Consider the following 15,872-nt stretch of genomic DNA (forward strand, 5'->3'; position numbering starts at 1 on the left):
GGACAAGGAAAAAATTTTTTATTCCAATATGAAAAAAAAAAAAAATACACTCTATGAATAATTGTTCCTTCAGACTTGTAGACCTTGACGGGAACAGTAAAGACTTTTTTATACTTAAACGGGTTTTATTAAGGATTTTTCAAAGAAAATAATACATTACAAGTAAAAAGAAGACAAGCAGAGCATCAATGATAAAACATACAAATCAGTAGGCTGGGAGGCCACAAAAAAAAAAAAAAAAGGACCCCCCCCGCACATAAACGCCAAAAATAAAATAGCTCAACAGGGAAAGGAGAAGGGAATAAAGAAAGGACAAGAAACAAACAAACAAACACAAGACGAGAACGGAGAGACCACAAACAGAACCAGAACGGTAGGTGGAGGAAAGGAAAAGCCAGAGAGAAAAGGGAAAAGAAAACAGGCGGCCACGTTACACTCAAGCAAAGGCAGTAGAAAAAGCAGAAGATTCCCGGAACATAATCCAAGGACGCCAGCTAAGCTCAAACTTGGAATAAGCGGGAGAGTCTTCCGCTACCAAGGTCTCCATCCTATGTATAAGGAGGAGCTCCTGGAGGAACTCAAGCAGGGAGGGTGGACTGGAGCTGCGCCAGTGCCTTGGAATAACGGTCCTGGCGGCCGTAAGAAAATGTCGCAGGAGGTCCTCCTTAACAGCCGACAGTTTGCCAGGGATGACTGACAAAAGAGCCAGCTGAGGAGAAACAGTCACAGAACGCCCACTGACCGTAGAATACAATGAAAACACCGCGTCCCAGAAAGGTCGTAGAACATTACAGTCCCACCAAATATGTAGCATAGTACCCCTAGCGGAACCACAGCGCCAACATAAGTCCGAAACTGCAGGGAAAATCCTATGAAGAAGCACTGGACACCTATACCACCGGGACAGAATCTTGAAGTAAAGACTTTTTTAATTTGTCTGAAATAAGGTTACACATTTTACGGATTTTAATAGGAAGCCATATTGGGTGAGGACCGTTCAAGGTTTGCTTAGTAGACATGGTGAATGTAATGTTTTTCCAAATTTTTCAAATTCACAAATTTACCAATTTTGGACACATTTATGTTCCATGAGTGTTTTTTGACAAGATTGGAAATCTTAATAAGGCATTTTAATGAAAGCTTCTCCAATATCTTCTTCTGTCTACAGACACTCTGATACCCTCAAACCTGGACAGTGGTACGTGTCCCTTAGGACAGTTCCCATGTGGAAATTTATCTGTGTGCTTACCACAACCTCTGCACTGCAATGGACACAAAGACTGTGCCAATGGCGCTGACGAGGAAAACTGCGGTAAGTTGTGCAATATTTTATGTATAGATGGCTAGACCAAGAGAAAAATAATTGGTTAAAACTTGTTTAAAGGGCTAGTTGTTAAGATAGGTACTTCGTCTGTTCAAGGATCATGCTGTCTAAAGTTGGGGAAACACAATGTACTGAATGCAGCAAGGCAAGATGCTTCCTCCTGTGCAGGCCAAAATGAATGGGCCTACAATGGAGCGTGTCTCGAGCCGCAGATGCTGCGGCGATTCAGCCACAGAATCTCAAGTGGGATATGGTGATTAAAATGTATAGAAGATCCACCTCTTAGTTAATCGTATTGAAATAAATAAACATTGCTAGTTCCCTTTGCCTAAGGGGAAGCGTGATCATATAGTGATCGATAGATATTGCATCTTCCCTCAAGATGAGATGAAGTGCAACTGCGCAAAACTGAAACAATTAAGCATTAATTTGCCCTGTTGTGATACACTATGTTTCTCGTGACCACTCCGGGTGTTGGATCTATATTTATGGAGCCTCTCTCGTAGACTCGTAATTGTGCGACCTACATATTGTAGCTTACAAGAACATTGAATAACAGATGACGTATGAGGATCCACAATCTAACCTGGTTTTGATAGTAAATTTCTCTCCAGTTGAAAAACTTCAGTTATGTAATGTGCAATATTTTTACAACACTTCCACGTCTTGTGTCCACCACATTGACAGCTACCATTTTCTAATTTCCATTTCAGTGAGTCCTGATAAATTATCTGGTTTCTTATTCGGCTGGGTGCTAGTATATTTTTCAATGATTTTGCTCGTCCCTGCACTTTTTTGGCAGTGTAGTTTTGAGAAATTGATCATTTAAAGAGATTTTACCATTAAAACCTTTTTTTTTTGTAGATAAGACGTTGGAATAGCCTTTAGAAGGCTATTCGTCTCTTACCTTTAGATGGGATCTCTGCCGCACCGTTCCTTAGAAATAACGTTTTTTACCGGTATGCAAATTAGTTCTCTCGCAGCGATGAGGGCGGGCTCCAGTGCTGGAAATGCGATGGGGGCGTCCCCACTGCGGCTCGAAAACAGGCTCCAGCGACACCTCTATCTTCTGCTGGATCCTCCCCTTCTTTCTTTGTCTTTTTTCGGCATCACCTCCCACGCCTGCACAGTTGGCTCTGCCAGTGAGACTCTAGCAGAGCCAACTGCACATGCGCGCAATTGTGGCGTCGGAACTATGGCCACTGGCCTGCATGCGCAGTCGGCTCTACTAGTGTCTCACTGGCAGAGCCAACTGCGCAGGTATCAGAGGTGACGCCGAAGAAAGACAAAGAAAGAAGGGGAGGATCCAGCTGAAGATAGAGGCGTCACTGGAGCCTGTTTTCAAGCAGCAGTGGGGACACCCCCAACGCATTTCCAGCGCTGGGGCCCGCCCCCATCAGTACGAGACACTAATTTGCATACCGGTAAAAAACGGTATTTCTAAGGAACGGCGCAGCGGAGATCACATCTAAAGGTAAGAGACAAATAGCCTTTCTAAAGGCTATTCCAACGTCTTATCCACAAAAAAAAGTTTTTAATGGTAGAATCCCTTTAAATATATATGGCAATCTTTCTGCAATATAATCTTATGGTTCTAGGTGTTCCATAATGAAGTAATGACGGAATGTGTTGGTTTCCTTTTTTATTTTAGGGTTCAGCACCCCATTTAGGTGTATTTGTATCTTTGCACTGCCCTAGTTATTGGCTTTGGGCAATGTTTCTCCTCTACTTTTGTAGAGCTCCCAGTGGGACACTGACATACATGATCAATAAGTTTCCCGGTGCTGATAAAGAAGTCTTTCCCAATGAGACAAAGTATCCCTCCTTATCTAGAAGATGGAATGCTATGAATGTGCGTTTGTTCCTAACCTCTATGGCAATTTCTCTCAAGGTTCCACAGAATTTTTTGACTTTTTTCCTTTGAGCCACATCCTCTCCTTATCTGGTAACACAAACATCTAAACTCTGCATGTGGGAAAGAGTAATGATGCCGATTGTAACGCCCAATCTCCGTTACGCTGTCCCTTCATTTGCCATGAAACACGTCTGCCATGTAGTTCTGTATCACTTGCATGCCCCTGGCAGTGTATGATTCCTACAATTGAGTGTTCAGTATCACTGATGTAACTTTCCTAGAATGCGATGAGAATGATCATAGTACTGTGGTATCTCGGCTAAGCTGTTAGCGACGACCAAGTTATCTGATTCTGATAGTAACCAGCCGCCTTCTGAAGGTAGTCTGTATTATAATAGACGCCATAACTCAATATCGCTACACGATAAGTCAACTGTTGGGAATCATTTATCAAAATCTTCTTAAGAAAAGAAACTTCTGCACAACAAGGTCTGTATTTTATTAGGCAGTTTGGATAAATGATTCCCATTGGACTTGCAAGGATATGACGCCTTGTACATTTTTATGGTATTACTTCCTCTTTTGTCCGATTCCCCAAGTGCATAACATTTGTCTCCCCAACCATCAAAAAAAAACAAAAAAAAAAAAAAAAACTTTTCACCCTCTTCTCTCTGGAACCAATATTTCTGTTAGTATAGAACTTCAGCATTGGAAGGAGACTCGGGATAAGACAAGGGACCAAAGTTCATCCCATTACTTGTATCATCCTTTAGCTGTATGTGGTGATTTTTAACCCATTTTGCACATGTTGTATACAGTCTGGGGAATGTATTTCTATAAATCGATCAGTTAACAGAACTTCCGTATAGCGTATATTTTGCACAGAAATTGCTTTCATTGGAATGACTTATACATTGCTATATAAGCTTCACCGGAGCACCAGAATGGCCAATCAATGGGCAAGGACGATTGACATAAAATCCATTCTTCCAACCATTTACATAATCACGAGATTGCCGCTACCAGTACATATAGCAAAGTTACAAATATGCAGAAGTCGAAAGGCCACAGTTAGCAGACAGGTGGAAGAACAATGGATTCACAAAGGAACTGGCAACAGAAGGACAATGTGTCCACATCGGAATAGTGAACAGGAAGGCAATGTGTCCATATGGTGACAGACAAATACATGGTAGAAGCCAAAAGAGCAACAGAATGGAAAGACAAATGTCCAAATGTTATACATACAAAAAAGTCAGGCAGAAGTTTCATCATAGTTCAGACACAGTAGATGGAAGGACTTGCATCCAAGCCGGACAGGCAGAGACTAACATATATTTATCTTACACAAGTATCTCCATAGCGTCTGCCAAGGTGCCCGGGACTTTAGGGTGGTCAGTGGCCCTTTCTGCTTTTTTTTTTTTTTTTATATACATAGGCCATTACCTGCTGGAGTACCGGGTCCCATTTACTTACCGATCCCCATTCCTGCTCACCACCTATTCCATTTCCCCTTCTGCTCTTCAGGGTGCCCGGAATGGTTTGAAGATGACTTGGCCTAAAATTCTCCAGATCCCAGTTCGGTCCATCATCTGTGGGATGTAGTGAGAAGACAAGTCTGCTATGTGGGGGCCCAATCTTACTTATTACGTGAGGAAAGATGAGAGGATCTACTAATGGAGTGGGTGGTGGGAGTATAGCATAAGGGAAGATAGCTGATGAAATAGAAAATGGCGCCCCCCACTGCCACCTCTATGAGATTGGAAAGAAAATAATCTAGCCCTTGAAGCTATTGAATGCATACAAGTGTATACAAATACAGTAATTGATGTGGTGTATGTATTGCACAGCAATGGAAATCTGCCATATTCACGTGTATGTTGGATGTTACTTTGCCGGTCAGTACAAATACAGAGATCCCAATATTTTGTTGTTTGTTTGTTTTTTTCGGAATAAAAACTCTGCATCTAATGTTTGAGGATCCAAAATGGCAGGATCGGTTCCTGTTTCACAAAGTTGGCACTTAGCAAATATGATCCCAGTTTTTAAGAAAGGGTCCAAAGCAACCCCAGAACCTATAGGCCAATAAAATATCTAAAGGGTACCCCGTAATATCTCAGTGATCATAACCTCAGTAAGCGAGTTCCAGTCTGGATTTGGAAGAGACTGTAGATGTAATGTATCTGGTGCCCTCACGTTCTCAACTGAGCGAACCTGTGTAGTAAGTGCAGTGAAATCTACCGCTAGTCCTCAGCAAAATCTGCTAAAAATCTTTACACTATACTTATGTGGATTGTACTGTAGATTTGCACAGACTTGAGAGAAGATTGGTGGGGGTGCCATTAGTCAGACCCTGACAATCTGTAACTGGTGATCTCTTTTCTTGCAGGCTTCATGCATATGATAGAGTCTGTATTGCAGCACTAGGAGTCCCAGGGACAGCGTACAGAGCCGCAGCCACTCTCTGCACCATTTTACAATCTTAAAGGGATTTTGTAAGCTAAAATGAGATCAGGGTGGTTCCATAAGAAAGTAGTCAACATATTCCTGGCCTTGCTTCTGACATTTTCTCTCTACAATCCTCTTTAGCGCTGCAGCAGTTTTTATCACTATGCATGGCAAAAACCCACTTGTCCTACTTATAACGGAGCTGCTCCTATCTGAGTGCACTGCTTATGTAATATATAATCTGCACTACTGTACATAGACATTGTGACACTGTGTACAAACACATGTGTAGCGTCCCACTTGGTGCACTGCAAAGGAGCTTGCATTTTCTATATGCCTTTTGAGAAACGTTTGCACTGTTGTATAAGATATGTATATGTGCCAGTGCCTATAACAGACTAAGCACTTTAGAATTGGTGCTAAGGGATGGTATGCCTGAAACACAAGGTGTTCTGTGAGCAGGAGACAATTTGGTCGGAGCTCCAAGTTAGTCTGGAGGAAAACCTGCTAGTCCTGTGTCGTTCAGCAGTCAGGAGATGGGAATTATCCCTGCTCAACTTGTGAATGAGCGAAAGTGTGCCTGAGCAGTATATGATAAGTGATATATAGCTGGGACCCTTTTTACACCCTCAGGACAGAAATGGTAATCTTAAGTATCTACACCTCGTAGTTGAGAACTTATGGAAAGCTGTAGATTTTGTGAGAGGGTGGAGAACCTAGATAAAGTGGAACACTGTCCCAGCGAAGGAGATGCAGACTGTCCTGAGAGTACCATCAACCAGCTCAGCCCCAGCCTTCAGTGAAGCTTCATATGAATTGTTCCTCCAGAATCTAAGTCTGCCTCAAGTAGAAGATGTGACTCCTGCTGTTCTACAAAGTCCTTCACTCCTTAGTTGTATTACTACTAGGGTTGAGCCGATCTTGACTTTTCAGGATCGATTTTGAAATCCGATTTCCGATCATTTTTCATTTGAACCTGATCTCGATCCCAATTCCGATCCCAATGCAAGTCAATGGGATTTTTTTTACTAATCGGAGATCGGATTTTAAAAACAATCCTATTCACTATACAGCATGGAATCTAACAATTGAACGCTTTAATTGTTAGAATCCACGCTGTGTAGTGATTTTTTAAATCACTAAGTAGCCAGAGGATTTTCTTTTTAATCCTCTGGCTACTTAGTCCCCCCTGGTGTCCACTTACCTGAAGAGAGTGCTGGTCCGGTGCCCGGTGTTCTCGTTCTTCTTTGCCTCGCTGCCCCCTGCCTCCCAATTTAGGAGAGTGTGGGCGGGTTAGGAGAGTGTGGGCGGGTACTGGGAGGGGAGACGTCACGTCTCCCCGCCCTGTACCCACCCACATTCTCCTAAGCCACAAGCCCCGCATTCTTCCTAGCTCTTTGACGCTAACCTGGGAGCTGGGGGCAGCGATGCAAAGAAGAACGAGAACACCAGGCACTGGACCAGCCATCTCTGCAGGTAAGTAGCTACTAGCTAGTCTCCCATTAGAATGAATGGACGCAGTCGGCACGCAGGGGGTTAAGGCTGTGTGCCGGCTGCTTCCATTCATTCCTATGGAACCGCAGCAGAGCCTTCACACTGAGTATACACTCCGCTCAGAATGAGCGGAGCATATACTCAGTGTGAAGACTAACATTGTTAGCTTTTCCCACAATGCTTGGCCAGTAGCAAAACATTGTGGGAAATAATCACCGATCTTGATCCCACCTAAAAAGATCGTGTTCAGAATTCTGATCACGATCGTGAAATTGGAATCCAATCTTTTCCGAACACGATCGCTCAACCCTAATTACTACACAAACATCATGGGCACTCCAACCAACATTAGGCTCAGGAAGTTTTAGAACAACTAGAACATGCCCTTGGACAGTTAATACCATCACCATTAGGTAACATGAAGGTAGAGGAACAACATGAAGCTCTTGGGACCCAATGTAAAATCTGTACCAGGCTGCCCAAGTATAATGTATCATTTACTAGCTGGTACCCGCGACTTCGTCTGCGGTGATTGTAGCAGTGGGTATATACAGGCGTGGGTAAGGTTTTCGTAGTGTGTATAAGGTATGGGATATGAAATGTAAGTTTGTATCTTGTTTTTGCTTTAATTCTGAGAATACGTGAGACTTTTGTGTTGAAGTTACTTTGTATTTGAGCAGCTATATATACGGTGTTGTGAGAAACTTTACATAGTGACTTTGGGACAGATGTATTTGAAGTTAACCCCTTCCCGTCGATGGCATTTTTTGATTTTGGTTTTTCATTTTTGACTCCCCTCCTTCTAAACCCCATAACTTTTATTTCTCCGCTCCCAGAGCCATATGAGGTCTTAATTTTTCTTGGGACAAATTTTTCTTCATGATGCCGCCATTAATTATTCTATATAATGTACTGGGAAGCAGGTAAAAAAAAATTCTGAATGGGGTGGATGTGACAAAAAAATGCATTTCTGCGACTTTCTTAGGGGCTTTGGTTTTACGGCGTTCACTGTGCAACCAAAATGACATGTCCCCTGTATTCTGTGTTTCATTACGATGCTGGGGATACCAAATTTATATGGTTTTATTTACATTTTGACCCCTTAAAAAAATCCAAAACTGTGTTAAAACATTTTTTTTTAGAAAAGTCGCCATATTCCGACAGCCGTAACTTTTTTATACGTCCGTGTACGGGGATGTATAGGGCGTCTTTTTTTGCGGGGTCGGGTGTACTTTTTAGTTCTACCATTTTCGGGAAATGTTATTGCTTTGATCACTTTTTATTCAAATTTTTATCAGAATCAAAAGAGTGAAAAAAACGGCGGTTTGGCACTTTTCACCATTTTTCCCGCTACGGCGTTTACCGAACAGGAAAAATATTTGTATAGCTTTGTAGAGCGGGCGATTTCAGACGCGGGGATACCTAACATGTATGTGTTTCACAGTTTTTAACTACTTTTATATGTGTTCTAGGGAAAGGGGGGTGATTTGAATTTTTAATCCTTTTTATTTGTTTTTATATTTTTTTACTTTTTTTAAACCTTTTTTTTTGCATTTATTAGACCTCCTAGGGGTATTGACATGGGTGGGTGGTGTCGCGGATTGTCAGAGCGGTGGGGGTTGGCAAACATGGTTGCTCCGGAGCGTTAAAGAGAGCCTCCTGGAGTATCGTTAAGGGGAGGGGCAAAGTGGTAAAGTGTATGTATATGTGATTGTGTGGAGTTAGGGGCGAGGCTGCAGAGGGCAATATGAATTTTGTGGCTTGCTATGGTCCAAAGTGTGTGAGATTGCAGAGATGGTGGTGTGAGTTTGGGTTTTGTGGGGGTCCTGGCACAAACGTATGTGAGCTGTTGTGATGAAAAGTAGCCTATTGCGCAATCGAGTGTAGTGACTATGTTTGTGGAAAATTTCAGCCAAATCGGTGGAGCGGTTTTTGCGTGATTGAGGAACAAACATCCAAACATCCAAACACACAAACCCACAAACATCCAAACTCACAAACTTTCACATTTATAATATTAATAGGATAGTACTGGTATCTTATACTTGGGAAGAGAAACTTTATGTGCCCTTATGGTTCCTGAGCCTTTGGGCAAACATACCCTCTGCACCCCCTCAAGTTACGCCTCTGTCCTCAGGTCCCCTTAGAACTACACCAGAAGGGCAACTAGAGGATTCGTTTAAGATTCTTGCCACTGTGACCATTGCAAGTACTACTACTCTTAGTATCTTGACCAGTGAGTTGCTGCACATCCCATTGACAAGAAGAACGTTAAAAGTGAGACCTGGGCTACACAGAAAAATTCTGATTTAACCAGATTTAAAAACTTTTTCATAAGACCGAGTCTTGGCCATGAGACTCGGTCCATGTCTAGTAAAATTACCAGCCTGAATCGTATGCAGTGAGATGGCCTCCTAGGTTTATAGTTATCTCTGATGCTAGGAGTTCCTGTCTCTGTGCAAAAAACTTTCCCATATACAGCATTGGGTAACAAGGATTTACTAAAACAATTATGTCAGGAAAGGTGGCAGATCCTCCATACATCCAGGGACTCACATGTGACATTCTCTTTCCTTTTCTTCTCAATCTGGCCCAGGCCACCATGACAGCTGGAGCGATCCTCTCCTGACAAATTTGACCTTTCACCTTTGTAGCCATCTCTCATTGTTAGCCTAAGAGACACCCTCTGGTATTGGTGTAATTGGTGTTAGATCCTGGTTACATGTTCAGGATGTTCTGCTAACATTCCACATCCAATACATGGTAAAATCTGCAAGATACATTGCGCGTGCTTATTCTCATGAATTCTCCATGGAAAGACTGACAAATTGGCCCCATGAGGATGAATTCTATAGAACGGAGCCGCTCATCAGTATGAATTATAATTGTGTGTTGCTTTTTACATGCAATAGTGCACATTAAAGCTAAGCTAAGATGACTGTATTATGCAAGTTGCTACTTAATTGTTGAATTAGATACAAGTTGTTGGGTTAGTTATCGGTAATATGTAACGTGTGTTCATGCTACAAACCTCTGTATTCTTGTATACAATATATTCCACATATTTTCACGGCTTTCTGGAAATACTCCCAATACATTTAAAATGTGATAAAAAACACAGTGGACCGTCAACAGCGGGTATCTTTAGAATTGGTTCTTGTAGCTCCCTGGCCATTTTAAGTCTTACTTTAGTCTCCTCAGGCATCAAGACATGCCTTAGCACCTGCCAGAATGGAAACTACTTTTATGTGACAGCTGTGGCGGAAATCTAAATTTCTATTATGGCCATTAAGTCTTCTTTCAACCCTAACCCCTGGTTCACATCAGTGTTTGGATTCCGTCCGGGGGAGTCCACATGAGGACCCCCCTGGACGGAATACCAAACGCTAGTGCACAGCGCTGTGCTGTAAAAGCGCATGGACCCCATAGACTATAATGGGGTCCATGTGCTTCCCGGCAGATGTTCACAGGGATTGTGTGGACAGGAAAGTAGTTCCTGCTTTCCTGTCCGGGCAGCGCGCAGCAAGCACACATATCCCATTATAGTCTATGGGGTCCGTGTGCTTTTACAGCACAGCGCTTGCACTGCATCGGCATTCTGTCGCGGCTAGCGGCGCGGTATGTTCACATGCAGAATCCATTTTCCGCCATGTGAACATACCCTTTGTTGGGATTGTGCGACAGGTGCGGCCATGGTATTAGGGTCGCAGCCTGTTTCACTGGTTCTGTTCAGTCCAGCATGCATGAGGTTAATCCCCTTGCAGTCAACAGGCATGGTCAGTCTGCTGACTGACACTGGTGTAAGCCTATCGGCATCTGGCTTGAGCACCTGGGCGGGCTGATCGGTCCCGGCTTCCCTCCATTTAAAGAGGCAGATTTGGGCCGTTGGGTGCTCTAGCCTCAAATTCCAGTGTGCCCTGCAGTTCAGAGCCCAGTGGGCTCTGCAGGATATTATTATTTAGATTTTTTTTAATACATCCTGTCAGTAGTAACACCGTTATAGAGGATAGCCCAGAGTCCACAGCCAGACAATTATGATAAGGGTCGGACAAGGCTACACAGTCAAACCACTCGTAAAAAGGGAGGGACAAACTACAGAATCTTATTGCTGTTTTTGTTCACAATTGAGGTTGAGCCGATCTTGAGATTTCAGGATCATTTTTAAAATCCGATTTCCAATTGCATTTTCCTAATGCAAGTCAATGGGATTTTTTTTTCAATAATCAAAGATCGGATTTTAAAAATGATCATGTTCACTACATAGCGTGGAGTCCAAAAATTGAACACTTTAATTTTTAGATTCCACGCTGTGTAGTGATCTAAAAAAATCCTCTGGCTACTTAGTCCCCCTGGTGTCCACTTACCTGTACAGATTGCTGCCGCTCCCGGTTGTTCTCGCTCCTCTTCTCTCTCATTTACAGGCCTTCAGAGCACCGTGCGTGTCCCCGCCTCCCTAGACTAGTGTTAGAGATGCTGGGAGTAGGCGGGGCTTGTTGTGGATTAGGAGAGTGTGGGCAGGCACAGGGCGGAGAGATGTGAGTGCATTACTCACGTCTCCCCTCCCAGTACCCGCCAACACTCTCCTAAGCCACAAGCCCCGCCTTCTTCCTAGGTCTGTAACACTAACCTGGGAGCTTGGGGAGCGCACGGTGCTCTGAAGGCCTGTAAATGAGAGAGAAGAGGAGCGAGAAGAACGGGGAGCGACAGCGGATCTGTGCAGGTAAATGGACTATTCTGTTTCTAGTGGACTATACTATTCTGTTTCCTCCCTGCTGTGCTGTATACTCTGCTCTGCTACATCTCAGATGTAGCAGTGCTGAGTATATGGTAAAACAGGGACAAAGCAGAAGAGTGGCAGGCTGCGGTAAATCACTCTGTGCTGTGCTACTGTGAGATGAGATGTGCTGTGTCCATAGGAATGAATGGACGCAGTCAGCGCGCAGGGGCTTAAGCGGCTGGATGCCGGCACAGGCTGTGTGCCGGCTGCATCCATTCATTCCTATGGGAGCGTGCTATTCGAAACGGCAGTCTCGAATAGTGCTCGCTCATCTCTAAATTCATTGTTAGCTTTTCCCACAATGCTTGGCCAGTAGCAAAGCATTGTGACAAATAACCTCTGACCTCGATCCCGCCTAAAAATATCGGGATCGGAATTCCGACCGTGATCGTGAAATTTACTTGATCGCTGATCGGAATCCGATCTTTTCCAATCCCTCAACCTTACTCACAATGCTTTTATTAATGATTTTTTGCAAAACAGTAATAGCTATAATGGAAATCCATAGTATCACTAGTATAGAATATCAAAGAAAGGTAACGAAAGCAAGAAGAATCCCTGCCCTGACCATAGACTGGCGAATAAGTTACTATAAGAAGTTGTTCCTTATTTGTGGGTTAGATAGAATTTGCTTGGATACTTATCAGTAGTGAAATATGTGTCATCTCTGCTCCGAGACTCTATTGTTTTGTGCAATGTACGTTCCCACATATTCTCAAGGGTTTCTGGAAACGCTCCCAATGCATTTACAATGTGTCTGCCACGCATGACTGATGTTTCGATCAAAAGACAATATACTGTGCGAATTACCTCCTAACCATTCTGCTGGAATAATCTGTATATGTGTGAGGTTTGTGGGGGGCTCAAATGGACCCAGATGTGTATCGGTTTTATCACAAATTTACAGTATAGTAAAGCACAAGATTTCCAAGGAGACTTACTTTACTGCGGGTCTATTAAGCCTAAGTTTAGTGGAAATAAAGCTGGCGCAGTTTTTATAGTGTTTTTTTCATGCATGTTTTTGCGCCAAAGCCAGGTGTTGATTGAAGAAGAATGGGAAATTTAATGGCGGGATCCAATGTTGAACCCCCACCCACCAGATACTGTGGATATGTTACCCTATCCATTACCCATAGGTCTTGGGCAATCCCTTTAAGGTGTGCAGGATATTTATGTGTAGCTAACAGCCAGAATTCTAGAAAGCCTGAAGGTCATCAGTTTCTTGTGAACGATCGCCATTGGATTGTAACGTTTTAGCTGGTAATGTATGTAATAGGATGTACAGCGCTATCCACACAGCGACCTCAGCTTTCCTAAGACTCGTCAATACTAAGTATAGATTGTGGCGGCCGCTGCGGGTGAATCTACATCAGTCAATTGACCTTTCTGAGCACACACTTGTAATATCTGTCAAATAATGATCATTTCCTTTAGAAAAGCCATTAGGCATTATTTGGAGAGTTCTCTACTAGTCCCTGCCGTGTTACATTGATAGAGTATGAATGGAGAGCTGTGGCTACCAATGGATGGAGAGAAGTTTGCATTACATCTCTTCTTTCTGGAGAACCATGGAAGAGTTGGGTTTTAGAGACATTACCAGTTTATCCCGCGCCCAAGACTTGCAGGTTATACTGGACTCGAGAGAGTTGCTCCTCCCACTGCTATGACATCACCCTACTTGAGCAGCAAGAGCAGTGCTCCCAGGGCTGAAGTCCCGCCCCCAGTGCAGCAATGGCCTCATTTGCATAAGGCGTCAAAATTGTAATCTGTGATTATGTGGGGTGATAGCTGAATATGCTTGGGGGAGGTGGAAGACTCCATTTAAGTAAGGGTACAGTAAGGGGCCTAATAAATCTGTAAACTCTCAGGGCTATCTAGCCTCAGGGTATGGACAACATCCAATGGAAACAACCTTGGTTACAATTTCCTAATATTGGTACAAATTCTAGTATTCAAATCACTTCCGGACTGCCCATTGGGTGTATACATCTGGATAGTGGTTGTCTTGTTCTGCAAGGATATACTGGTACGTCCTTGCAGATTTAGGCAGCTATGGGAGCTGCCATGATGTGGCTACCCTCTGACCCAGCTGTCACATTATCTGCCGGGTATCAGAGATTAGGGGCCATTCACATGGAGGAAGATGGTGAGGAATTTGTTGTGGAATTTCAGTGCTGGAAAAAAAGCCAGAAAAAGGAACCCATTGAAGTGAATGGGAGGCTTTTTTTCAGCACTGAAATTCCACAACAAATTCCTCACCATCTTCCTCTGTGTGAAGGCCCCTTAGAGCTGCTGAGTTCTAGAGGACCTAGACCAGGTCAGAAGTAATGGGCAGGTATAAGCCCCAGTTAAAGGGAAAATCAGCCTCCCCCACCAAAAAAAAAAAAAAAAGTGTTCAGATGCCCCCAAAGGTCTATCATGGCCATATGGGGGCAGAATGTAAAAATACATAATTAACACACTTTCCCTCGTCTTCCAGAATATAAAAAAAAGAACATATAACAATAAAACCTTATGTGTCACCGAAAAAATTAGTTAAGTAACGCAAATGATAACAATGTTATAGCCCTTAAAACCACACATGCAAAAAAAAACCCGAAAACATGTCTGGTCCTAAACCAGAGACAATGGAGCAGTGCTGAAGTGGTTAAGCTAACCATACATAGTGGATGGCTGTTGGCTGCTCATTTTGATAGGGCCGGCTGTCCATCTAATGTGTATGGGGTCCTTCCAATCTTCCATGACTGTAGGTGTCGGAGTGGTTTCGGATCGGGCGGTTGGATTCCCATGGGAATGGCTTCCGCACATTCAGTACACTTACACTGCAGATGAGGGTGCGTGTGTCTAAGTAAAGCCGGTTTCTAACCGGCTGCCGTTAATGAAAGTCACGGACAGCATACAAGTGACACATGGATGTCACCCATGTACCGCCCATGCGCCATCTGCGCCTCCGCGACCCCTTTCTTTTAATGAATTGGAGCCACGGAAGTGCAGACAGGAGTAGGATCTGTTCCATATATTGCAGCTCGTGCACATGACCGTGTAATTCATGGTCATGTGTACAGGCTCATATAAATGAATGGGACAGTGTGCTAGCCAGGAAATACACGGACAATACAGTCGTCTGCAAGGGGGCTTAGCCGGATAGGAAAGCTGTGGCCATGACATGAGATATTTATTGGCAGATTTAGTAGCCTTTGTTAATTCTTCGGCATGGCCACAGACATCATATTCCAATCAGTTCCAACTATATTTATTGGGATCTGCCAATGGTCTGCAGATAAATATCTGATGTGAATGGACAGCTTTAGAGAAAATCCTCTTTCCATCATCATATTATAGAATGTTAGTTTTCCGTGTGTAATAGAAAAGGCAGCATGGCCTCAGATCCGAGCAAGATCAAACAGACTAAGATATCGTAGACGCCAGGCCGAGCAAGTATTACAAATAGGACCGTGCCAGTTTGCCAATACGTGACTATACCTTCATTATCTCTCACAGTGGATAACAGTGGTTGGCCCAAACTGTTTGATACCATCCAAAGTGCCAGAGGCAACCAAGCAAACCTAGAGGAAGAGACGCACGAATATGAATGCGGTAAGTTGGCAGCGGATGAAAAAAACTGCTTGTTGTATGTTACTGATGATGGAGGTGTTTTATGCTAAAGATAGGAACTACAGGCTTACAAGGTTTAGGGTTAATAGTCCACATTAGATGAAGTGTCTGCTAGAAGCTTGTTCCCACATCTATCGCTCCCAAATCCCCCTATGACGTCCATGCTTAACTTGACACCTCCATCTTCTCACTCAGGCGTCGTTCACATCTGCGTCGGTATTCCGTTTGGGGGGAGTCCGCATGAGGACTAAATCGTGAAAGATCAGGAAAGTAGATTGTGAAGTATTTTTCTGTCCGCATGTTCCATGCAGAGACCATGCGAAAAGCACATGGACCCCATTATAGTCTATGGGGTCCGT

At 43.4% G+C, this 15,872-nt stretch overlaps 1 protein-coding gene across 1 annotated transcript in view; it reads left to right on the forward strand.

Moving 5' to 3' along the window:
• Positions 1-1,017: 1,017 nt before the first annotated feature.
• LOC142184689 (relaxin receptor 1-like) overlaps positions 1,018-15,872 on the forward strand; it is a 75,056-nt gene continuing 60,201 nt past the window's right edge. Inside the window, exons 1-3 of the mRNA XM_075259744.1 lie at positions 1,018-1,026; positions 1,141-1,312; positions 15,400-15,495. Of these exons, the coding sequence (XP_075115845.1) occupies positions 1,018-1,026; positions 1,141-1,312; positions 15,400-15,495 (277 nt within the window). The remainder of the gene's footprint in view (positions 1,027-1,140; positions 1,313-15,399; positions 15,496-15,872) is intronic.

This window comes from Leptodactylus fuscus, chromosome 11 (genome assembly GCF_031893055.1).
Source record: "Leptodactylus fuscus isolate aLepFus1 chromosome 11, aLepFus1.hap2, whole genome shotgun sequence".
NCBI lineage: Eukaryota > Metazoa > Chordata > Amphibia > Anura > Leptodactylidae > Leptodactylus > Leptodactylus fuscus.